Source organism: Mixophyes fleayi, chromosome 1 (genome assembly GCF_038048845.1).
Source record: "Mixophyes fleayi isolate aMixFle1 chromosome 1, aMixFle1.hap1, whole genome shotgun sequence".
Taxonomy (NCBI): domain Eukaryota; kingdom Metazoa; phylum Chordata; class Amphibia; order Anura; family Limnodynastidae; genus Mixophyes; species Mixophyes fleayi.
In genome coordinates this window covers 408,335,881-408,362,725 of record NC_134402.1, presented here as the reverse complement: position 1 = coordinate 408,362,725, position 26,845 = coordinate 408,335,881, and the positions used below count along the sequence as shown (strand labels likewise).

General features: G+C 41.8%; 1 protein-coding gene across 1 annotated transcript; it reads right to left on the bottom strand.

Annotated features, from left to right (window-relative positions):
• Positions 1-4,597: 4,597 nt before the first annotated feature.
• Positions 4,598-24,634, bottom strand: LOC142109305 (proteinase-activated receptor 1-like). Its single transcript, XM_075193439.1, has 3 exons — positions 24,558-24,634; positions 18,578-18,658; positions 4,598-7,463 (listed from the first exon to the last, which is right to left on the bottom strand). Exons 1-3 carry the CDS (start codon positions 24,586-24,588, stop codon positions 6,214-6,216), a joined length of 1,362 nt encoding a protein of 453 aa, XP_075049540.1. The 5' UTR covers positions 24,589-24,634; the 3' UTR covers positions 4,598-6,213.
• Between the last annotated feature and the right edge of the window lie 2,211 nt (positions 24,635-26,845).

Genomic DNA, 26,845 nt, shown 5'->3' with positions numbered 1-26,845 from the left:
TGGAAACTGAAGAGGAGAGACAAGCTTTACAAACTTTACAAGAATTAGACACTAATTCTGGTCAATGTTTACTAACGGTTACAAATACAGCTAAGTTACAACTGAAGAAGAAATCTAGATTTTCTCCTGACCTGTCAATATGCCCACAAGTTAGAATATACAGGGATCTGGTATCAAGGGATCTTGACAAATTAATGGGTAAATTCAAATATTCACAATCTAAATGTAATCTCACTGTACAAGAGAGGAATGCTCTAAGGGATTTAGAATCTTGGAAGGACATAGTGATTAAACCCTCGGATAAAGGGGGGAATATTGTCTTATGGCCAATATCAATATATAAGGCTGAGATATATCACCAATTGGATGATCCCTTATGCTACAAAAGACTTATCTTTAACCCCACCGCTAACTTCTTGTCAATGTATATGAATTTAATAAAACGAGCCTTCAACAATGGAATAATATCGAAAATGGACTTTGATTTCCTTGAGGTAGTAAACCCAATAATTCCAACTTTATATACTCTACCGAAAATTCATAAGAATGACAAAGTTCCACCAGGGAGACCCATAGTCTCAGGGGTTGGAAGTTTGACTGAAAAAGCCAGTCAGTTTGTAGACCAACATTTACGTGAATTCGTAACGAGTTTACCCTCATATACAAGAGATACTTTAGATGTACTATCTAAAATCAATGACTTATCAGTCAATAGTGAAGCCATGCTGGCATCCCTTGATGTGGAATCCCTGTGCACTAATATATTACATCAATATGGCATCCAGGCAGTTCAATATTTTTTGGACATGAAGATCCAGAGTGAATTCAATACATTTCTGATTGAACTTCTTGATTTTGTCTTGACAAAGAACTATTTTTTATTTGAGAATAAATTTTATCTTCAGATCAGAGGAACTGCTATGGGCACATCTTGTGCACCGACGTATGCTAACATCTTTCTCGGCTGGTGGGAACAACAACATGTATTTAATGATGACAATGAACATTATACGAGCCATATATTATTATGGCTTCGTTATATAGATGACATATTAATATTATGGGATGGTCAGGAAAATGTGTTTCAAGAATTCATTGGAATTCCTAATAACAATAATCTCAATTTGAAATTGACTTCAGATATTTATAAAAACACTATAAATTTCCTTGACCTAAAAATACAAATTAATAGAGAAGGCAGACTTTGTACTGATGTCTATAGGAAGTCTACAGCTACAAACATTCTGTTACATTATACCAGCTCCCACTTTCCCCCTGTCCTTAGAGGTCTCCCTAAGGGTGAACTTCTTAGGACAAAACGTAACTGCTCAGATGAGAATACTTTTCAAGTTAGATCTCAGGAATTGCAGACGAGATTAAAACGGTGGGGGTACAGTAATAAAATTATACGGAAAGCAGTACACTCTGTCCAACAAACAAATAGAGAATCATTAATTTATCCATCTGTAAAAAATAAAGTTCAGGACTCTGGAGTCAGAATGATTGGATCATTCTGCAATGAATGGAAGGATATCTCAAAGATCTTTCAGAGACATTGGAATGTACTATTATTAGATGAGGATCTAAATCAGATTCTGCCCAACAAAGTATCCATGTCCTGGAGAAGATCTAGAAATCTTAAGGACCAATTAGTGCACAGCCATTTTAGTTCCCACAACAAGACTCCTAAGACAACTATAGGATTCTTTAAATGTGGCACGTGTAAGGCGTGTGAGTATTGTATACAAACTAAAGAATATACTGACCGTTATTCTAAAACTTGGCGAATAACTGAGTTTCTGAATTGCAATTCTATCGGTGTGATATACTGTTTAACTTGCCCGTGTGGGTTGAAATACATCGGTATGACAAGTAGGCCGTTCAAGAAACGCCTCTTAGAACATGTAAATAATATCAAAAATGCCTCTCGGGATAGAGACAAATTCAAACCTTTGACCACTGTGGCAAAACATTTTTTATTACATCATAAAAGTAATCCAAAACAATTATTAGGTTTTGCCATGGAAAAGGTCTCATTGGGAATCCGTGGTGGTAATTTTCAACAGGAACTCCTCAAACGAGAAGCAAGACAAATTTTTATGATGAATAGTTTGATCCCAAATGGGCTTAATGATTCCAATAACTTTATGGTCTATTTATGAAGGAGAATTATATTGTTTGTTATGTGCTTATCTTTTTATATAAGATTTATCCATATTTTCACAATCTGTAGCTATAGTTTAATATCAATTTCTATTCACCTTTAATATTTGTTCACCCAATAAAGTAAGAGTAATTAAATTACTTGGGACTATATGTAGTCCAAAGTTTCACTTCAAATGCCCTCTTTTTAGTTTTAACATGGGCTCATCTAATTGTTGATTTCACAATCTCATATAGCTTAACCCTTATGGGCTTCATATTTATCACTTTTATTTTATTTTATTCTCACTATATATGTTTTTTATTATCTGTATTTTGATCCATTTAGGTCTTGAAGGGTTTAATATAGATAATAAATCTTAATCCAGTTAAATTTAGAATATATAAATATAAGAGGGGCTTCACACATTATAAAATATATGTTCAGGTAATATATCAATTGAGTTAATGGGATTAAGTATCGCTGGATTATGTCACTAGCTTAGTAATTATTAATAAACATATTTTACCTAATTTGTGTCACCTAATCACAAATGTATAATACATTTTAATTTTAATCCTTACAGGATCTTTATGTTAAAGGATCAATTATCATCATATACTTACCATATTATACGGAGAATTATTTCCTTATTTAGAATGTTGTAGGATTCTAAATAAACTGATACAGTTCAAGAAACTTCAATTCAGTACTCACATACTGTTTATTTACATGCTGATAACGGGGAATATAGATCCACCAATCTTCAACCACTGGGAATGGCTAAACATTAATTCTATTAATAGGATAGGCTACCTTAACCATCAATCATAGGAATCATGAGACACGGAGTCTCCGCCTATTGTAATGTGACACGTCAGATCAGTGGGCGTGAACAGCTGCATAAATACTCTCAATCTTCCTCATTTCTGGTTGCCTTGAAAAAGCATGTAGCGAAACGCGCGTTGGCGTTTACACTGCTACTGTAATCATTCACTCCTTGCTACCTTTATTAATAATTAGTAACCAAGCTATCACCCACCCGTGTATGGGTCATTTAATAGCTTAAATGTGTGTGTGTGTGTGTGTGTGTGTGTGTGTGTGTGTGTGTATGGCTGCAAAACGGCACTACCGATATTCAGTAGGAGAATCAACAGACACATCAGGTGCCTGATTGATAGAAGTATACCACAGTGTGTGCGTGTATGACTGCACAACAGCACTACCGATATTAGTAGGAGAGCTACAGACATATCAGGTGCCTGATTGATAGCAGCTCAGTAACTATCTAAGCAGATTACAGGGATAAAAGATTGCTAGACTATATAACTAAATAATTACTAACCAGAGTTTCTTTTAAGCCCTAGTAATACTACTTATCACTATACACTAATGCTCAATCTTTTGTGGGCTTATATAAATATGCATGTATATTGATGTGATTGCACATGGGGTATATTTATATGGAATACTCATTATATCAAGATGTCCCAGTATCGAGAAATGTAGTCATTATAAAGGATGAATGGGATAATGAAGCGCTCCTTACAGTCAAACAATTATCAGAGGTCTTAGTCAACATATAAGCTCACTACCTTAGAAATTGTGTCAATTAAAATCATATGACCATTGGTTTCAATCAAGGTTACTATAGTACACATACCACACATTCTTAGTTGGAGTGGTATCTTAGGTAGTTATATATATTCACTATAGGAGTGATTATTATACACTGATTATCCTTATATATATATATTGATACCAAGTAGCAGGGCATAGCAATTAATTTTGCTATTTTAATTCACTTTAGTCACTTAAATATTTCGCTATTTAATTAGGAGGAGTATATTAATATTTTAAAGTATATCAATAAAGAATTAGATTTTTCATCTTTAACAAGAAGATCGCTGAGTGCCTTCCAATACACAATTTCTTTCTATCCTCTTCATGCTTCAATATTAGCTATTTGTGTAGTAGTGCACCATCTAGTAAATTATTTCAACCTTTATAATTATATTATGATACTGGAATAGCGATACCTAGTGCAGTGGTACCCTCTTTTTAGCAATTTCAGGGAGTGACCAGGGCGGGGAAGGGGTGTTTTGCATTAGTTAATTTACAGTAATGGCATGCCAAACTCAAGCGCATGCAGCCATGCCTGACTCAAGCTCTGGGCATCGCAAAGTTACTTGTTTTTCTGTCATATCTCTTGCTCCAGATACAGGGCTAGTCTAAACTAGTGATGCATGCTCTAACATGTGCTTGCAAACAGAAGCAACTGTACAAATGTATTTTATGTTCAACAAACATTAAGAACATCCTAACAAAATGTATTTCATTGGGAGAAACTCTTATTGTTTTATGCCTTTATTATTAACTGGTGACATTAATTATTATTAAAGTTATTTTATCGCTTACTAAGAAACATTGTCTGCTGCAATTTGTGTGGTTCCAACTCACAATGCGATTTATTAGCACAAGCAACAGAATAATAATTTAATAATATAAATACAGCCGATTACATACGCAGGCGCCCTGAATCCAGCTTACAGTCATTCAATCCTGAAGTCTGTGGTCAGAAGACTGTCTGTTGGACCCAGAGCCCCTACTTATATACAGTTAGTGATACAGTGAAAACAATACAGATGATTCCATAGGTTCAGGCTTCAGGACAGTCCAGTGTAATGCAGGTCATTGGCCAATTCAAACAATGCCCTCCGAGGGTAGGGGTCAGTTCTCCAAAAGATGCATATTAATCTTCCCATCGAAAGCTGGTTCAAACTGGTCTATTTCCATTACAAACACAAAACCATTCTGATCATTTATTCCCTATAAACCATATATTGCATAAGCAAGGTGCGATCCTTTAGGTGATTGAACCGGACGTCTGAGGATAAATAGGGGATTAGAATGACACCAAACATGATATGTTTCCTGTATCCTGAACCTTTAGCCATAAACTCTGCTACATTACATTATAAATAATTATGTGTTGGAATTATTTTTAATATGAATTAAGTGTATGTGTTCGTGTAAATGTGTGTGTGCGTTATTATCGTGCAATTGGGAGTGCGCAGAACCGATTTTTGGGCATTGTTGCATTCAGTATCTATGCCTTCATGAATCAGGCTCTACATGTATATTGGATGTCAATTTTAATATCTGTGTGTATTACCTTGTTACCGTGTTACACTTATTGTATTAAAGTATTTAAAGTAAAAAAACTAACCATATTAAGTAGGCGTGTAATGATGAATATTGTCATTTTTAATGCATCAGATTAAAAGAGGTTTATTTTTATGTTCATTTGTGGACAAAAATTTCTAAAAGAATTTAAATATAAATATTTATTTTTAAGTGGATCTTTGGGTCTGGACTCTCGCTATTGCCGCTGTAAAACCATACACGTTAGCAGATATGACAAATTGATTTATTCTGAATAGGTCATTTACAAGCCCTCAATCTAAGGTATTAACATAATAAGGAATTGTATTTAAATAAGTGCTAAGTGGGTCTACAAAGTCGCATTTGAAAAAAAAAACCTCTAGTCAATATGGAGTTTCTCTACCCTGTGGCCTTCTCTATGGGTAGAAGTCTGATCGTGGCCCTCCAATCCCATATATTTGTTGAGCCTTTTTAATGTATGTTAGTGTCACCAGTAGATTAGCAACTATACCCAGGGTAGTTGTGGTCTTCACCTTTTATCAGTTGCCTTTACATAAAGCCAAATGTGCACTCCAGAACTCAGTTGCCTTGCACGGAATTATAGTTGCCAATCAGTATTAATCAACCTAAAAGACAACATGAGGCAAAAACATAGTCATGCAAGCCAGGTCAAAAGCCAGCAAATTATGACAGAACATAATCAGCATGCAGAATAAAGGACAATAATAGAGGCCAGTAGCAGGCTTCATGAATCGGCAGTCAAAGGCAAGTAGAGGTCAGTAACAAGAATTCAATAGGTAAATGGTAAAAATAAGGAGCAGAAAAACAATGCAAATGCTTAAGAAGACCCTAACCACGCTTGCAGAAAATGGAGAGGTGGAGCTACTGGGTAAGTTTCAAGCAGGTCACAGTCTTGTCCAAAACTCATCGTCCGATGTTGTTGTGCTTGGCACCTTGTCTGGTGTTGTTGTGCTTGGCGACTTGTCTGGAGTTGTTGTGCGTGGCGCCTTGTCTGGTGTTGTTGTGCTTGGCGCCTTGTCTGGTGTTGTTGTGCTTGGCGCCTTGTCTGGAGTTGTTGTGCATGGCGCCTTGTCCGGTGTTGTTGTGCTTGGAGCCTTGTCCGGTGTTGTTGTGCTTGGAGCTTTGTCTGGGGTTCTTGTGTTATATGTTCTGTCTGGTGTTTTACAACACAGCAATTTGGATATATATTTCTGACCGTGTGAGGATGCACACAAAAAGATAAGAGGATCAATAAAGCAACTGATGCTGCTAATCGAGGTGCAAACAATATAGGCAGTATACAAAGTATTGTCAGATTCTGTATAAAAAAATATGAAATTAATTAAAAACAGTAGGTTGGTTGGTCCAAAACAAAGTACAAATACAAAAAGTACAATCACAGTCAGAGACACTGCTTGAGGCCTCTCATATGCGCTTTCCATTTCTGTTGAGCTCAGCCTTAGGATGGTTCTAGTGTAGCACACAATTGTAATGATTAGAGGCAATAAAAAGAAAACTAAGGTAAAAGTGGAAAAATAGTAAATGAAAAAACTGAGAAACTCTTTAAATGCCATCACATCATAACAAGTTGTGATGTTTAAAATGGGAATGTATTTAGTTTGTTCTCTTCTGAGAAGCGGCACATTGATAATTATCGCTATTATCCAGATGAAGAGACAGAGCAGCCAGGCTCGTCTAATTGTGCGCCATGAAGTATACTGCGTTGGATAAACCACAGCCAGGAACTTGTCTACACTCATACCAGTCAAGAGCAGGACAGAGCAGAACATCTTGCAGTAAAAAGCAGCTGTGCAGAAATGACACATTCCATCTCCAATGAACCAGATGTTCCCAGAGAACAGATCAACAATGTTGAAAAGCAGCAGAATAACAAAGAGCACATTAGCAGCTGCCAAGTTCAGCATGTACACCACTGCCGGCTTTCTGACTTTCATCTTGAACAAGAATATTGTGATTGCCATTACATTGAGAGGCAGAGACACAATGACCACCACAATGTCCATTGATTGTATAAACTGGACCAATGACTGACTGGAGAGACAAAGTACGACATTAACTGGATTGTTTTGACTTGTATTTTGAGATGTTCCTCCATTGTTTAGCCCAGTAGCTGATAGCTGTAAGTTATTCGGGTCTACAAATAATGGACAAATAAATATTAATGCAAACAACAGAAACAATACTCAAACAGTACCTGTGTTATTTTTAAAACTAGAATTGGGAAAAATAATAGCTTGGATAATAGTCAGAGATGGATTAAGGGGAGAGGCACCAGGGGGCACATGCACCGGTCCCCATCTCTCAGACTCCCACTCTGCAAGCCAGATTCTGTATGGCTCTTTTGCTGCCTCCAAATGTTGGTATACAGCGGGTAGCACAGGGTCCCACATTTAGGTGCTTATTCAGCACTATACGCGCGTGAATGCTTTTGATTTTTTTTTTTGCCTCCTGGGCTTCTGTAGCTGCCATGAAGATGACAGTGTGAAGAGGAGCAGAGGGAGCCGCACTGCGTCCTGGGCATAAGGTAAGTAAAGATTGTGTGTGTGTGTGTGTGTGTGTGTGTGTGTGTGTGTGTGTATCAGAGTGTATGGCAGAGTGTGTGTGTCAGCCAGAGGAGAGGATGATTATGGACATAGGGGGTGAGTACTGACATGGAGAGGGTGATTATGGACATAGAGGGGGTAATTATGGGCATGGAGGGGGTGATTATGGACATAGGGGGTGAGCACTGACATGGAAGGGGTGATTATGGACATGGGGGGGTGATTATGGATATGGGGGGTGAGTACTGACATGGAGGGGGTGATTATGGACATGGGGGTGTGATTATGGACATGGGGGGTGATTATGGATATGGAGGGGGTGATTATGGACATGGGAGATGAGTACTGACATGGAGGGGCTGATTATGGACATGGGGGTGTGTACTGACATGGAGGAGGTGATTATGGACATGGGGGGTGAGTACTGACATGGAGGGGGTGATTATGGACATGGGGGGGTGATTATGGACATGGGGGTGATTATGGACATGGGGGTGATTATGGACATGGGGGTGTGTACTGACATGGAGGGGTGATTATGGACATGGGGGGGGGTGATTATGGACATGGGGTGATTATGGACATGGGGGTGTGTACTGACATGGAGGGGTGATTATGGACATGGGGGGTGAGTACTGACATGGAGGGGGTGATTATGGACATGGGGGGTGATTATGGACATGGGGTGATTATGGACATGGGGGTGTGTACTGACATGGAGGGGTGATTATGGACATGGGGGGGTGAGTACTGACATGAAGGGGGTGATTATGGACATGGGGTGATTATGGACATGGGGTGATTATGGACATGGGGGTGTGTACTGACATGCAGGGGTGATTATGGACATGGGGGGTGATTATGGACATGGGGGTGATTATGGATTTGGAGGGGGGATTTTGGACATGGGGGGAGGGGAGTTGCAAGAGTGACAACCAAGGAAGGCAAACCATGCTTATGAGAGGAGAGTTGAGGATGCTAAGTAGGTGGGGAATGAGGAGTGTGAGGGAAGATAGAGAATGTGCTCAAGGGGGATAGGGGATTAAGATGAAGAAGGGGATTGATGAGTGGGATGTGGGGATATAAATGGAGAACAGAGAAGTATGATGTGTTCAGACCTAAGATTTTCTATTTATTTTGGACCCTCTCTTCCTGCCCCAGGGAAGTAGCATTTTTAAAAGTGGGCATTATGAAAAATTTATAAAATTACTGCCACTCATTCCATTAGTGCTCCTCCTCTGGACATACTTACTTGATATGGAAATGCATAACGGGGCATTGTAAAAAATGTTAATATACCTTCATGCCAGCTCTATTGCCGTGCCACAAATCTAGGCCTGCTAGTGCTTAGCCGGACTAGACTGACAGGGAAAACCAATATATACATACATTTAATAAGGTAATTTGATAATTATATGTGTCACTTGACATGAAGGAGGACGAGCTGTCCAAGTGCAGGCAGCAAGAGAGGCCAACAGAAGAGTCTGCCTCTCCCAACACAACTCAGACGTGTGAGGAAAAGATTCTTTTGTAATGTGGGTAGAAGGTGGGTTATTAATTTAATGGTGGATTATGGGGGGGGCTAATTATTTAATGTATACTATTAATGGGTACTATTAATTTATTTGTGGAGTAATGGTGGGGTGTTTAATTTAATGTGGGTCTGAGTTTGAAGAGAATAAGGGCTATTAATTAAATGTAAATATTTATTATTTAATGTCCGCAATGGGAAATGGGCTTATTTATTACATGTAAATGCTATCAATTTATTGCCAGGCTTTTGGTGGTGAGGGAAATAAGTTTATATATTAAATGTGTACTCTATTAATTAAATGTCAGGGCTGGTTGGGGAAAATAGTTCTATTATTAAATGTGAATTATATTAATTATATTTAATTTCATATTTAGGGCTGGTTGCAGGGAGGGAGTCCTAATTATTAAAGGGGGTGCTGTTGATTTAATCCATGGGCTGTTTCGGGACTTTTTTCAAATAGGGCCGCGAAATTCCAGGATCTACACAAGCAGCAACTGAGCTTAAGACACCAGCAGCCGCAAGTGATGAAAGTGACAAGAACAGGTAGGAGAGAGCAGGACAATCTGCCAACTGTCCTGAATCTGGTGGGGCAGTCCCTAATTTGGGTGACTATCCCACATAGTCAGGATTTGGTCCGACTACAAAGACAGTTGAGAGGTATGTCCCGCTTCACACTGTACTGCTTGTAATGGCAGACCTGTGTGCACCTAACAGTAGTGCACACAGTTATACCTGTGTATTTGTCTAAAATTATAGCCATATCACACAATATGGACCCCCTGTCATAAGTGGCCTGGGTCCTACAGAACCTTAATCCACCTCTGGTAATAGCAAAATGTTCAGTAGAAAGAGGCAGGATAGTTTCTTTGATATTTGGTTAGTATTTACTTCATATACTAACTTGCTCAACTAAATCGCTATATATTTTGCTAACATATATTGCATATTTATTGTGCCTTGTACTCATGCTATTGCATATGTTTTTAGATGTTCATCGAATATAGATCATGAGGTTCATTTAGAGTTGGACACATTTACACAAAAAGCGCAGGCATAATTACGTTGTGCAACAAAAAAAAGGACGCATATTTTATGTCGTACTCGTTTCAAAATACAACAGGCACAAAATCATTAGCAATTGCACTTGCACTTGCATAGGTCAGAAACCATTATAAGCCAATACAGCACTGCACTGATAAGTAATTGATATGGCACCCTGCCTGCCATTCACGTGGCAGCTTTGCAAGGAGCAAGTACTTGACATCCATAGGTTGTTTTTTTACAACAACAAGGTTCATACTGATAAACGACATGGGTCGTAGTAAAACAATAGCTTAGGTAATAATAAAATATTCAGTGGAAACATTCAGGGTGGTTGTTTACTTTGATATTTGCGATTTTGCAAGAGAAAAAAGTACTAATAAAATAATCAAGTTATTAGTTTCCTATCAACTGTTTAATAACTCACTATGCAAGTTTAAAAGTCATTTTCCCTTAAGATGTGCTCTCTGGAGTTAGCACATAAATATCAACTTTAAATTTCAGTGTACAAATAAGCTATCAAGTATTTGTGTGCTACATGAAAAAAACAGTCAGTATTTAACTTATGTGCAAAACAGAATACTAATTTCCCCCCCTTGCATTGTAACATGGTTTTGTCCAGGAGACTTAAATAAGGAGTTTCTTAAGTTAAGATCCTTAATGAATCAGACCCCTTAACTGCAAAAGTCTTCTTTGGACAGTCAAGTTGGATATTGTGTCCAGACTGCTCTTATCCAAACTCTATTTCCATACTGGCTCTGACTTTCATTCCTTTAAACTTTCTACTATAAGTTTAATTTCAGCACAAAAATACTCAGGGATAAAATTACACATTCTATAATGACTAATTGTGGGCGGGGGCTTGGGTACTAAAGACTTTAAAAGATATTACATGGCTTCACAGCTTCCTCAGTGTGTCCAATGGTACTCTTCTGTAGGCTCCAGAGTTTGGTGAGCTATAGAATCAGTACATGTGTACCTCTCCTCTTATTATGTTCACACCTATGGTCACCAATGAATCCCCCTCCATCAGAAGTCTTTCAGTTCTATCATTATCATTAAATGTCTTGGACTATACATTTAGCATTAAGACTAGCATCTAGAAATGCTAGACTATAGCATTTCTCTCTAGCTCCTTTACCCTCTGCCTTGAAATATATTTGGGGGAGTAGATGTTTCCAACAGATAAACAACCAAAAATTGGTTGTCTACTAGAGACAATTTTTAATTATTTAGCCTTCTCTGAGTCCTTCCCATCCTATGCAGATACTCAAAATAAATTCCCGATCCTCACAGCAAATTACTTTTATTATAATATTTTTGGATCAGCTTTAAAAACAATTGTGGCTGTCACGAGCCGCGGCGGTTCCCCTGCGCCGCGACTCTCTGCCCCTGTGTGTCGGGGTCCCAACCATCGACATTGCCTGGACAACAACCGGGATGCATTCCCCCTGCTGCCACCGCACCCGGCCAGCTGTCAAACAGCCGGGTGCGCGCACAGCATACCCGGCAATATTCAGCCTCCTGGACTGATTTAGTACAGGTGGGAGCCTGTATCCTCATTGGTCAGCCTGAATATTTAAGGCAGGGAGGGCTTAGCCCCCCTGCCGGTTATAGCGCTCAGATCCTGTCTGCTTACCTGCATCTGTGTTGTGGCTGAACTTTGAACTGACTTTTGTGTTTTGACCCTCTGCCTGGAATCTGGACCTTGATTGATTGCACGTTGCCCTGACCTCTGCTCGTGACCCGGACCTCCTTGTTTGCTGCCAGCCCTGACTATTTGCCTTTACCAGACCACGAATCCTGCTTCAGACCCTAGACCTTTGGCTCGTCCCCTACTCCGCTTTTACCATCTCCCGCTACCTCGGGCAGCAGTACGTTCATAAGCTTGTACTACTTTGAGTGTAAGTCCTGGGGGCATCCAAGTACCAGTGAGCAAAATCATCTCTACGGAAAAGGCGGCTGCTAAAGGTGAAGAACTCTTCTACTGTTCTACAAGCTCATGATAATACTGTTAGCCGTTACAGTGGCCAGACCTCTAATGTCACAGACATGCCTCTTCTCATCTTATCGCCAGTATATATATATATATGTCGATTTGACCTCCCCAAACGTAACAGCCAAATTTCCACATGAAACTCCTTGTGAGACTGATGTTAATGAAATCTTGGTTGGGGAGGACTGGTTAGATATCTGGAACAACCTGGTTACCAGTTCAATACATGTCAAAATTAAGGAATTATTTTTATTGCTGGTACTTTTTCCTACATATTGGTGGGAGTGACCAAAATTAAATGGTTTTTGAACTACCAGTGAAAACTTTATTTTCATTATCACATAAATAAATAAATAGTTACATTTCTACCCAAACTCTTTACTCTCTTTTCTATTCTACTGCCACTCAGCACCAGAACAAACTTATAAGGCTTGTTATTTCAGCAGTTACTGGTGGTTGAATGAAAATCTCCCTCCTTTCCCTCCTAATTAAAAAGAAAATGGAATTTCTCTTGACTGAAAAAACTCCTCAAGGTCATTCTGCAAGATATGGAAACAATGGTTCACTCATTTCAATGACAACTTACCCTTTCCATAGATACACTACAGTTATCTCTCAATTTCTCTGTTGCCACTCTATCTCTGCTGTGTCCCTCCGCCCGTCACTACACTGGCTCCCACATAGCCTACAGAATTAAATTTCAACTCTTTACCCTCACCTACAAAGCTCTCAACCAATTCCCCCCACCTCACCACATATCTGTTAGGGCTGACAGAATATATCATAAACTTGTAGAACAGGCAGGAGAGGTCTTCACCTATAGCAGCCCTTTCCTGTATAGCTGTACGCGCTGACAGGTACTCAGATGCCCCCAGGTCTTAACTCAGAGTAGTACAAGTTTATAATATTACTGCAGCGCAGGCGAGGGCCTGATGGTAGAAGGAAGCGGAGTCCAGAAACAGGCCGAGGTCAGACGGGTAACAGCAGGCAGCAGAGTGAATTTCAGGCAAGGGTCAGGGCCGGCAGAAAGCAACGTATCCAGAAAACAGGCAGAGGTCAAGGTCACAGGCAATCCAACAAAGTCCAGAAGCAAGCCATGCGTCATACACGAAAAACCAATCCAAAATAGCACAGGAGCAGGAGACAGGAGCAGAGCAGCAACCAGAAGCAGAGAACTATAACCGGCAGTGAGGTTCAGTCCTCACTGCCTTAAATAGAGATGTGGCCCAAACAAATGCAGAGTGTCCAGCAGACTAATCAGCCCAAGTGGCTAATAGAACGCCCCCCCAATCAGCCAAAGAGGCTGAGCTGTACAGACCTGCGCGCGCCCAGCTGTTTGACAGCTGGCCGCGCGCAGGGAGAAAAAAGCGTCCCAGTTGTTGCCTAGGTAACCGGGACGAAGAGGGCAAAAGTGACGTAGGCCGTATCTAATCAAGAACTGCCTGGACTTTGCTGGGATCCATAGAAAAGCCACAAGGGGAGATGACATATCCTAAGAACGTGACCAGGCTAACCTCAAACTCACATTTCTCCAATTTGGCGAAGAGATGAGAGGAGAATCTCCCTGACGTGCATTCGATGCAGTTACAGTGATTTGGAATAGATCAAGATATCATCAAGGTAGACCACAACGAATTTTCCCAGACAGTCTCGCAGAACATTGTTAATTCAATCTTGAAACACGGCGGGGGCATTACATAGGCTGAAAGACATGACCAGATATTCGTAATGGCCCGAGTGGGTGTTGAAAGCCGTCTTCCACTCATCCCCCTTTCTGATCTGAACCAAGTGGTATCTCAAATCCATCTTGGAGAAAATCGTGGCCTGCTTAAGCTGATTAAAAAGCACAGAGATGACAGGCAACGGGTAGGTATTTTTTACTGTAATTCTGTACAGGCCCCAGTAGTCAATACATGGTCTAAAGGCTTCTGTCCTTTTTAGATACAAAAAAGAAACTAGCTCCTACTGGTGATTTAGATGGTCTGATGAATCCCTTTCATAGGTTCTTCTCCAAATATTTCTCCATAACCTTTGTCTCAGGAATGGATAGGGCATATAATGTCCCCTTGGGGAGCATAGAAACCGGGAATGAGCTCAATGGAACAATCATAGTCTCGATGAGGAGGGAGAAAATCTGCTTCCTTCTTAGAGAACACATCCTGGAACTCCCAATAGGGTGAAGGAAGTATTTCGGAACAAGGCTGGACAACCCGGAGAGGTAGGGTCATGCAGGGTCGATGAACAGGCCGTGCCCCATCGCAAGATCTCCCCACTACTCCAGTCAATTTGAGGGTTGTAGAGTTGGAGCCAAGGATACCCTAACATCAAGGGCACAAAAGAACAGGGGATTAGGAAGAATGAAAGAACTTTGGAATGGAGGGCTCCCACCATAAGTTGCAACGGTGGAGTTTGGGAGGAGATTCTGCCTCCAGTCAAAGGTCTACCATTCAATCCACATCAAGAAAATTACCTGCTGCACCCCTCTCCAGAAAAGTGGAAACTGAAACGGACTTGTTTCCATAAGAAATTCGAGCGCGGATGAGGACCAAATTTTTAGAAGAGACCATTTGGAGACCTATGCGTACCTCTTCCTTTACACCTAGGCCAGATCATTTCCCGCCTTGTTGGGGCATGTACGCAGAATGTGACACTTATTCCCACAGTACAGACAGAGCCCCAAAGTGCATTGCCTAAATCTTTTTTCTGAAGATAGGCGATAGGCTCCTAGCTGCATGGGATCAGATGAGTCCTGGCAGGAGAGGTCTTCTGCAAGCAGTAAAAGGTCTTCACCTATAGCTGCAGCCTATCCTGTAGAGCTGTACCCACTCATAGGTACTCAGATGCCCCCAGGTCTTAACTAGTTTATAATATTACTGCAGCGTAGGCGAGGGCCTGATGGTAGAAGGCAGCAGAGTCAAGAAACAGGCTGAGGTCAGAGGGGCAACAACAGGCAGCAGAGTGAATTCCAGGCAAGGGTCAGGCCGGCAGAACACAAAGTATCCGTAAAACAGGCAGAGGTCAGAGTCACAGGCAATCCAACAAAGTCCAGAAGCAAGCCATGCGTCATACACGAAGAACCAATCCAAATCAGCCCACGTGGCTAATGAAACACCCTCCAATCAGCCAAGGAGACTGAGTTGTACAGACCTGTGTGCGCACCCGGCTATTTGACAGTTGGCCGGACGCGGCGGCAGGGAGAAACAAGCGTCCAGGTTGTTGCCTAGGCAACCGGGATGAAAAGGGCTGAAGTCACGCCCCGGTCATCATGGTGACGGCCGGGACGCCCGAGCAGCGAGAGAGGCGAGCCGAAACAGCCAGCAGTGGAGCCGCGGCTTGTGGTAAAATTCAACCTTATCTCTACCCACACTCCTTGCAGCCCCCTTTGCTCTGCCCATGACCATCAACTCACTGCTTGACTAATTGCCTCTTCCCACTGGCCTCCAGGACTTCGACCGGGCTGGTCCCCAGCTGGGGAATGATCTCCTATGGCCTATGAGATTAGCCTCTACTCTCACCCTTTAGGATGTAAGCTCTCACGAGCAGGGCCCTCTTTCCTTGTGTTCTCACACTACTATTTCATCACCCTCTGGAACTACAGGCCTGCTTCCATATCTGTGTGTGTCTAGCAAAATAAAAACATGAGGTATTAGTTCATATTTTGATTAAAAGATTACCTCATGTTTTCATTTTGCTAGACACACACAGCAGTTTAAAGGATAAGCACTGACAACTGTCTTTTTTGTTTTGCATACATATATGGGCATTTATATTTCCACGCAGCTGGTACCACATACAATATGGGATATACAGAGCGCGGGCTTATTGCCAAGTAGCTCGTACCATATATAATGTGGGATATACCGAACGCGGGCTTATTTTTCTTTAGTTTTGTTTCAAAATATTGCCTTTTTGTCATAGCAGCTGTCCATTAAGCCTATTTAAGGCACATTTGGGTGTGGCTCACAAGCCAGTCCTTGCTAGATGTAAACCCCTATACCTGGGAGGTGAGTGCATCAGATTTTAACTGCATTTTGATGGTGTTTAAAGAATATAGGTCAGTGTAGGAGCTGCATACAATGAGGTGCCCTTGATGTTGGGATGCAGGCTTAAATCTTTTGATCAAAATATGAACTAATACCTCATGTTTTCATTTTGCTAGACACACACAGATATGCAGTTTAAAGGATAAGCGCTGACAACTGTCTTTTTAGTTTTGCATACATATATGGACATTTATATTTCCACGCAGCTGGTACCACATACAATATGGGATATACAGAGCGCGGGCTTATTGGCAAGCAGCTGGTACCATATATAATGTGGGATATATCGAGCGCGGGCTTATTTTTCTTAGGCCTACTTCCATAGCCTTGTTTTCTTGACGTCAGGTCTACTTCACTTTGGGCATTACCAATACTCTCACTCGCTGTCCACTACATAATTTGATCTGCTTTACCATGTTATCTGTGTATTTTTTGTTTACTCACTATGCCTGGTCTTTTTATTTTGTTTTTTATGTACTATGCATTATGTAATGTGTTATGGATCATTGCTGTCTGTTTGTGTCATGTACGGCGCTGCAGGCCTTTTGTGGCTCCTTATAAATCAAAGATAATAATAATAATAGTCAAATGCAATGCTGAAAGAAAAATCATGGAAAAAGTCTTATGCAAAGAACTATTAATGGTTATTATTTCTCTCACATCTATATATCCAAGATTACTTTTAAAATTACAGTAACTAATTTCACTAAATCAATCTGTTAAGTGTACTAAAAAAGAAGAAACGTTAGTGAATATAATGCAAATTGTTGAGGAGAATGCCCAACACTGTCAGGACTACAAGAAAATGGGGCTTCATTTAAAGTTTAACTGTATAGGCATACTGTAACATTGTGTTTTGAGTAACATTTGTCACAATAAAAATGCATACGCACAACTTCCTCTTATATTTATAGATACACATATACCCTTGTGCCCAGACAGGTGGATGCATGCACATGCAACCTAAGCACGCCCCTTACAGATGAGTAATTTTTTTCTTAAGATGCAGCTTTTTGGTGGCATATCTTTTATATGCCTATATGCAAGGTGCAAGTTTATTATGGAGAGGGGGATGTGTGCTGCTATGATGGAGGGGGGGATGCATGCTGCTATTATGGAGGGGGGTGCTGCATGCTGCTATGAGTGAAGGGGGGGTATGCTGCCATAATGTGTGAGGGAAGGGGGGTGTACTAATATAATGTGTGATATGAGGGTAGGGAGGTAAGGTGTCTTAGTACATGGGTGGGAGGTAGGCTATTAATTTAATGGTGACGTTTAGGTGGGGGGTAATTAATGGGTACTATTTTATTTGTGGGGTGCTGATGGGTCAATGTAATTTATTGCTGGGGCTTTTTAATTTAATAGTGGTGGTCTATTAATTTAAGGTGAGGTGACGGCACCTTTAATTTAACGCTGGGGTGGTTTGGGGCTATTATTTAACTGTGGGGATGAGTTTGGTGAGGAGGGCTATTTATTAAATGTGAATATGAATTATTTAATTCCGGGGATGGTTGTGGGAAATATATTACTTATATTAATTAAACATAAATGCTATTTAATTTATTGCTGGGGCTGTTTGGAGGGAGGAAAATAGGTTTATTTATTAAATAGGAATACTATTATTTTAATGTTGGGGCCAATTATTAGTTTTCTAAACTTCATGCACCAATTTTTTTTTCAAAATAGGGCCCGCAACATTCCAGGATCCAGATAATTCCTATGCACTGAAGCTATGCTGTGCTGTCCTGGACATCTTATGGTAAGTAATTTTTCAGAAACTACAGTTACACACACTGAGCACGCGCACACAGGTGGTTGACCACACTCACTCGTCGATTGTCACTCCCACTTTGATGCGGGGCGTCAGTGCCCTGTCTCGCCAAGGGCACTAAAATGTCTAGTTACGGCACTGGCAGCCATAATGTCTCATTTCCGCTAAACTTCCTGTTGTGCTGCAAAATTTCAATTTGCAGAAAGTGTCAAAGCAGGTTTGTTCTCCATTCCCCTCTCCACAGCATATTGCCAGCACCGTATGCAGCGCTATCCTACATATGAACAGTTCACAGCTTCCCACAAGATCAGCACACTCACCTACTGAAGCACTCGATGGCTCTGTAACCATTTTAGTACTTTGACCGGCTACAGATTGTCCTGATCCCACCGTCGTCAAAACTGCGAACATAAAGGATGAGCAGGAGATGAAGATTGATAATAAAAAGTTGCCCTGATACTACTCAAATGCACTGTTAAAGAAAATGTATTAGAAAAGAGCTTTATGTGAAGAGCTGTTAATGGTTATTATTTCTCTCACTACTCCATTTCCTAGATTACTGCTGAAATTACAGCAACTAATATCACTATATCCATCTGTTAAATACACTAAAAAAAGGAAAAAAATATTAGTATTAGTATTAATATATACCATATAACAAATACAATAAAAATTGTTGTAGAGAATAATCAACACTCTCAGGACTACAAAAGTTTAAGTGCATTGGTGTAAGTGCACATCTTCCTTATATAATTAGAGTTACATATATCTTGTACTTGTGGACCCTTGCTCCTGGAGAGGTGAATGCAGGCACATGTAAGCACACCCCTCATCAATGAGTCATTTTTGCTTTAGATGCGGCTTTTAGGAGGCATATCTTTTACATGTCCATACGCAAGGTGCAAGTTTACATGTTGATGGTGACCTTCATATCTTTGCTTCGGACCCATCTATGTACTACATTTAGAGGTATATTTTAAATTTTGTGATTAATATTTATGCAAGTACACAACAGAAGTGAAAATAATGTGCCAATGTCATGTAGTTACACACATCTCTATAAATTCCTAATTTCACAACACACATATCTTTACTGTAATGTCAGTGTTGCTGGGAGAACTTTGGTTAAAGCGTTGGTGGTCGCTGGTGCAATTATTCTGCAGGTATAATATTGATTTACTGTGTCTGTAAAGCTGTTCATGAGAGAATCAGCGTTAATATTAGAGATGCTCAAGCTCGGTTCCTAGGAAACCGAACACACCCGAACTTAGGTGATCCGAGTACCGAGCCGCTTTTTCGTATTCCAAAACGAGGCAAAACGTCATCGTGACGTCGTCGGATCTCAGATCTCGGGAGTTTTGGAATCTATAAATACCGCCCTCGAAAGGCGATCTAGCGCCATTTGAGAGAATTGTTACATAGGTAACAGACAAAGAGGAGTGCTCCATTGCTAAGAGTCATTGCTGAAATACAAATAAGAGGGCTAGCAGGCTTGTCTTCTGAATTTGCAGGTAAATTCTACTGCGTTATATAGGTAACAGACAAAGAGGAGTGCTCCATTGCTAAAAGTCATTGCTGAAATACAAATAGGAGGGCTAGCAGGCTTGTCTTCTGAATTTGCAGACAAATTCCATTGCTAAGAGTCATTGCTGAAATAGAAAGTATAGGGCTGTCTGGCTTGGTCTAAATCTGCAGTTACATTTTACTGTACCATAGCTCACTCAGAAACAGGAAAGGTGACAGGGTTCAGTGCTGAAACAGAAATTGTAATAATAGGGCTGTCAGTGTTCTTCAAAGTCTCCAGTGACATTGTTTTGTGCCATAGCTCATACAGAAACAGGAGGGGTGACATTGTTGTTGTCACTCTCCAGTCTCAGTCATGATGATACTAATCCCTCTACCTCATGTGTTAAAGCCTATGTTCAAGTGCAGAGTGTTTTTAAGTCAGGGAAACAAAAATGTAAATAAAAAGCCTTTACTTTTTTAAAGAAAAAAAACCTCTATAGAAAAGGTGAAAGTTTACTGTAGAAAAACATAAAATTGCCACGATACCAATCTATCCAAAATATTACCAGGCATACCAGCATCAGGTAGCTCCCTTCTCTTAGCTATATTTCAGCACCTGCAATGTACACTGTCCTCATATTCACCCTCATCATTGTGTACCTCTTCCTCAAACAATACTAATTCATCCACGCTGGAATCCACCATCACAGAAGTCTGTGTACTTTGATGTAATTTCCGATAATGGCCTTTCTCATGGAATTTGGAGTTCATTTTATGGCAGAGCTGTCACGATTTTTGGGCAATTCTTTTACAGCAGAGCAAATGTCAAAATGTTGTGCTGACTCATTTGCATCTCCACTGGGTGTCTTGGGAAAGCTAAGTTTTTTCCAAGAAGCAGTTGCCAGAGAAACTGAAGGAGGAGACGTCATTACAAGATGTTGATAGCTCTTGGATCCTGGCGAAGCAAATTAAGTTCTAGATCTACAATTACAATATAGCAGTGGTTCCCAAACTTTTGCAGTTCGCGGCACCCTTAGAGTCTCCAAATTTTTTCAAGGCACCCCTCCAAAATAATTATTGAGCAGTCCTGTTTTAGAAGTAGTTGGGTCAAAAAAATGTAATAAGTATTTAGGTCAGGACAGAAATACTTATTTAGTTGTATGTAAAAATGCCCCCTCTGCATCCAGACACTCTGCCCTCAGGCACTCTGCCCCCTCTGCATCCAGACACACTGCCCCCTCTGCATCCAGACACACTGCCCTCTCTCACACTGCCCCTTCTGCCCTCTGTCACGCTGTCCCCCCACCTCTGCTCTGTCACGCTGTCCCCCCTCCTCTGCTCTCTGTCACGCTGTCCCCTCCCTCTGCCCTCTGTCACACTGTCCCCTCCTCTGCACTCTGCCCCCTCCACTGCTCTCTGTCACTCTGTCCCCCCCTCTGCCCTATGTCACGCTGTGTCCCCCTCCACTGCCCCTCTCACACTGTGTCCCCCTCCACTGCCCCTCTCCCGCTGTGTCCCCCTCCACTGCCCATCTCACGATGTCCCCCTCCACTGCCCCTCTCACACTGTGTCCCCCTCCACTGCCCCTCTCACACTGTGTCCCCCTTCACTGCCCCTCTCACGATGTCCCCCTCCTCTGCCGTGCTGTCACACTCCTCTGCCCCTCTGTCTGCCCTGCTGTCTGCCCCGCTGTCACACTCCTCTGCCCCTCCGTCACACTCCTCTGCCCCGCTGTCTGGCCGCTGTCTGTCCCGCTGTCACACTCCTCTGCCCCTCTGTCTGCCCCGCTGTCACACTCCTCTGCCCCTGTCTGCCCCGCTGTCACACTCCTCTGCCCCTCTGTCACACTCCTCTGCCCCTCTGTCTGGCCGCTGTCTGCCCCGCTGTCACACTCCTCTGCCCCACTGTCACACTCCTCTGCCCCTCTGTCTGCCCCGCTGTCACACTCCTCTGCCCCTCTGTCTGCCCCGCTGTCACACTCCTCTGCCCCTCTGTTACACTCCTCTGCCCCGCTGTCTGGCCGCTGTCTGCCCCGCTGTCACACCCCTCTGCCCCTCTGTCTGCCCCTCTGTCACACTCCTCGCCCTCTGTTTGCCCCTCTGTCACACTCCTCTGCCCCTCTGTCACACTCCTCTGCCCCGCTGTCTGGCCGCTGTCTGCCCCGCTGTCACACTCCTCTGCCCCTCTGTCTGCCCCACTGTCACACTCCTCTGCCCCTCTGTCACACTCCTCTGCCCCTCTGTCTGCCCCATTGTCACACTCCTCTGCCCCGCTGTCTAGCCCGCTGTCACACTCCTCTGCTCCTCTGTCACACTCCTCTGCCCCTCTGTCTGCCCCTTTGTCTGCCCCGCTGTCACACTCCTCTGCCCCGCTGTCACACTCCTCTGCCCCGTTGTCTGCCCTCTGTCTGCCCCGCTGTCTACCCTCTGTCTGCCCCGCTGTCTGCCCCGCTGTCTGCCCCGATGTCTGCCCCGCTGTCACACTCCCTCTCACTCCTCTACCGCGAGCCAGCCATAGGAAGAAACAAAGAGCACATAAACTTACCAATCCGCGCGGCGCCGGGACCCAGCAGACTCCTCTTTCCCGCAGCTGTCACTGAATATCGACGTCAGTGACAGCTGCAGGAGAGAGAAGTCTGCTGGGTCCCGGCGCCACGCGGATTGGTAAGTTTATGTGCTCTTTGTTTCTTCCTATGGCTGGCTCGCGGCACCCCTGTGACAGCGCCGCGGCGCCCCTGGGAGCGCACACTTTGGGAACCGCCACAATATAGTTAGCGGATATGCTTAGTTTAATTTCATCCTTCAATTTCTCTAGCTGCTTCTCAAAATGTATAATTAAGGCAATCACTTGACTCAAGCTAACCGTGTCTGCACTCTCTTCACAGGTGACTACTTCGCTGGACTAAAGTACATTCCCCTCAAATTCTAGTCTTCTTGCAGCTGCTGCATTCTCCTACATGTTGTTGCAGAATCCCGAAAATGACCCTAAATTTTTCAGGACACAGACAGCATCTCCTGCATCTCATTGTCATTTTTTAAAACGTTCTGTAATACCAAGTTGATAGTGTGAGCAAAGCAGGAAATGTGATGGAATTCCCCCCGCTGTAATGCTCTAACAATATTGATGGCGTTATCAAAAATAACATATACTCAGGAGAGTCCAAGCAGGACTAGCAATATTGCAATGACATCCCTTACTTTTTGGAACAGATTGTCAGCTGTATGCCTCTTAGTGAAGCCGCTGATACACAGAATAGCCTACTTCTGAAAAATGTGACGTACTTGGGTACATGCTGCTGCTGTTCCTGCTGGTGAAGGCGAATCACCAACCCAGTGTGCTGTCACAGTCATATAATCTTTAGTTTGCCCAGTTCCGCTTGTCCCCATATCTGTGGTTAAGTGTACAGTGGGTAGAATGGTATTTTGTAGCCCAATAATTACATTTTTATGAACTTTCTGGTAGAGGTGAGGAATAGCTTTTCTAGAAAAATGGTGTTGTGATGGAATTTGGTAATAGGGACAGAAGACCTCAAGTAACTGTCTAAAACCAGCTGCATTAATAGTGGACATTGGACGGAGATCTAATACTAGCATAGTCCCCATGGCGTCTGTGATCCACTTTGCGACTGGGTGACAGCTTTCTTACTTTCTTCCTCTAGCAAAGGATTGTTTAACAGTCAATTGTTGTAAACTACTAGTAGTATTCTTCTGGGTTGAAGATCGACCCCCAGTAGCAGCAGCAGCGGGACTAACGCTCAATAATTCTTCAGCGGAATCATGGCTAGTGGAGGAGTCATCTAGCCTTAGCAACTTGTATGCAGTACTAACTCCCATCATTTGTGGGGATATTGATGAGGATGGTGTTGTGGGTGTAGATTGCAGGTGCTGGGATCTAGATGAGAGAAGGGAGATAGCTGATGCTGGACTGCTTGTTATTTTTTAACATAAGTTTCTGATTTTCCCAACAGCTTCCCATGAACTTGCTTTAAATGCCGTAAAATGGATGAGGATCCTAGATGGTTAAGGTGCCTACCTCTACTGAGTGTGGCTTTACAAACGCTACAAATGGCTAGACAACTGTTGTCAGGATTTGTGTAAAAATAATTCCACAATTAAGAGGTGGATTTTTGGTCTTAGTCCCAGGCATGACAATGACCTTTTTCTTATCACTGGCAAGAAGTGCTGCAATCTTTGTTTGAAAGTGTATGAAAATAATATTGTGACTTTTGAGGTGGTCAAAATTGACTGCAAATGACTTTAAATGTGTGTTAGTGAGGTTAATAATAATAATGTAGGATCAAAAAAAGAGCAAAATGATGTGATTTTAGCATATTTTAGCAATTTGTCTAAAAAAATACAGATCCAAAACCAAAACCAAAACACACAAGGGTGGTTTTGACAAAAACAAAACCAAAACCAAAACGCGCAGCTAATCCAGGTCCAAAACCAAAACCACTTCACGGGGGTCAGTGAGCATCTCTAGATGATATGTTTAAAGTGTAAACCTACCAAATATTATTATTGATCTTTTTGAATTTACAAATACAGTGCAAAATGGGCATTCTGCAGAATGTTGAAGCAAGAGGGGGACTTGAAGATTGTGCAGCCATAACGTCTAATTTCCGCTAAACTTCCTGTTGTTCTGCAAAATTTCAATTTGCAGAAAATGTCAAAGCAAGTTTGTTCTCCATTCCCCTCTCCATGGCATTTTGAAGACACTGCATGCAGTGCTATCCCGACTTACTAATCATATGTATGAACAGTTCATAGCTTCCCACAAGATCAGCACACTCACCTACTGAAGCACTCGATGGCGCTGTAACCATTTTAGTACTTTGACTGGCTACAGATTGTCCTGTTTTCACCGTCGTCAAAACTGCGAACATAAAGGATGAGCAGGAGATGAAGATTGATAATAAAAATGTTGCCCTGATACTACTCAAATGCACTGTTAAAGAAAATATATCAGAAAAGAGCCTTATGTGACGAGCTGTTAATGGTTATTATTTCTCTCACATCTCCATGCCCTAGATTACTGCTGAAATTACAGCAACTAATATCACTATATCCATCTGTTACATACACTAAAAAAAGGAAAAAAACCATTAGTGCATATAATATATACCATATAACGAATACAATAAAAATTGTTGAAGAGAATCCTCAACACTGTCAGGACTACAAAAGTTTAAGTGCATTGGTGTAAGTGCACATCTTCCTTATTATAAGAGCACAGTCGTGCCCTTATATTAAGGTTACATCTAAAAAACAACATTCTGCCATTGGAAATCTGTGAGAGGGGGGCATGGTGTTTGAGGGTCTACATTTTAAAAAGTATTAAAGCTATTAAGCTGAAATTTAGCATGCGAATAGAGAGCTGTCCACAGGTGCCGCATGCCAAAAAAAGAATAAAAAATGACAACTTAGGAATAATCTAAAGTTCAAAATCTCGAAGTTTTTCCCCACTTCCTGTTTTGCAAAAGTCGCAGTTCTTCTGGGTTTTTTGGGAGAGCGTAACTCGGTGTACAGGGCATTTAAAGACATGCGGTAAGTTTTGTTAGAAAGCTATTAGAGCTGAGGAGTGCCTTTGAAGGTTCACAAGTTTGACAAAGTTACAGTTTTTTTACAATTTGGTAAAATATGGCCCATTTTAAAGATAGGGGATTTCATAAAGTTGCACATGTCAGATAGAGGTGTGTGCTGGATTTACTCAAAGTGGCTTCACTTGAGAGTATAAATATGGCTGACTGACCCTCTCGCTAAGAAATTTTCTTCTGTAAGCAGAAGAATTTAGCTATCTTTATTGGGAACAGGAGGGCTGGTTGGTGTTTTTGGGGCTGAGGGGGGGCACACTATACTAGTATTAGTCCTGGCAATGCCCTCATTTCACAGTTTATTAATCTCTCCGAGCGGTGCCAGAGCTGTGTTACAGAGCACGTTTAAACTTCCCGCCCCCTCAGTGACGTCAGTTAATTTATTCACTGCACTGAGCTGGGGTGCAGGAAATTTAAAAGTGCTCTGAGGTTCTTGCAGTGATTTAAAAAAAAAAAAAAAAGTGTGAGGTCCCCCCTCTATTTAGTCTTAACCCTAGTGCTGCCAGCCTACTGCTGGTTCCGTGAAAATCGGGGAAAAATGTTGCGTGGGGTCCCCCCTATTTTCACAGAACCAGCACTAGGCAAACCAGCCGGGGTTGGAGGCACTATAGCAGGGGGACATGCGGCAGGGGTTCCCCTGCTATAATGACTAACCAACCCCAGGCTGTACAGCACTGGGCTGGATTCGCTAAGGAGTGGGGTCCGCCGAAAAAAATGAGCAGGCCCCCCTCTAGGAACACCCAGCCCTAGTGATAGCACTAGGGATCTTCCTACACCCCTGGGCGGTGGGTGTAGGGTAATAATGGCGATAAAGTGGTAAAAAAGCAAACAGACGCCATTTTGATTATGGAACTACAAGTCCCAGCCAGCCAGGTTGCCCTAAATAGTGTGGGCATGCTGCTACTTGTATAACTACAAGCACCAGCATACCCATGGCAGCCAGAGCATGTTGGCACCTGGCGAACCACAAGTGACACCCACGGCTGGATGGAACCTGTAGTTCCACAAAATAAAATGTTAAAAAAATCACAACACCCTCGTTAAAACCACTGACATTTATTAAAAATAATAAACCCACAATAATGACAGTAAACAACCTAATTTACACCACATATTTTTATTAAAAATAATAAATCCCTGATATACTCACCAATGAAGTTTTCTTCTCTTGTCAGCAGCTTTCAATCCAAAAATCACTGTCACTAATGTCCAAAATAAATTTGTATCCAAAGTCCATGCATGACCATGTTCAAAATAAATTTGTAATTCCAAAAGTCCTGCTTGACCATGTCCAAAACATATTTGTAATCTCCAAAAGTCCATGCTTGAAATTTCTTCAGTTCTTCTGCCCAGGGGTGGGACATTGGTTATTGCAGTCTTCTGTTCTTCAGTCAGGGGGGGCCCCATATTTGTAAAATCTACGAATCTTGTTGCTTGATTGAAGGGAAAAAAAAAAAAGTGAAGGAGCGCCGCAAACAGCTTCTACATG

Excerpts from the sequence above, each read along its gene's own strand:
- LOC142109305 (XM_075193439.1), bottom strand. The coding sequence starts at position 24,588 with ATGGTTACAGCGCCATCGAGTGCTTCAGTAG. Across the intron at positions 18,659-24,557 it reads GCCATCGAGTGCTTCAGTAG|TTTTGACGACGGTGGGATCA; the intron begins GTGAGTGTGCTG and ends TTATGTTCGCAG. Across the intron at positions 7,464-18,577 it reads GCCATCGAGTGCTTCAGTAG|ACCCGAATAACTTACAGCTA; the intron begins GTGAGTGTGCTG and ends CATTATTTGTAG.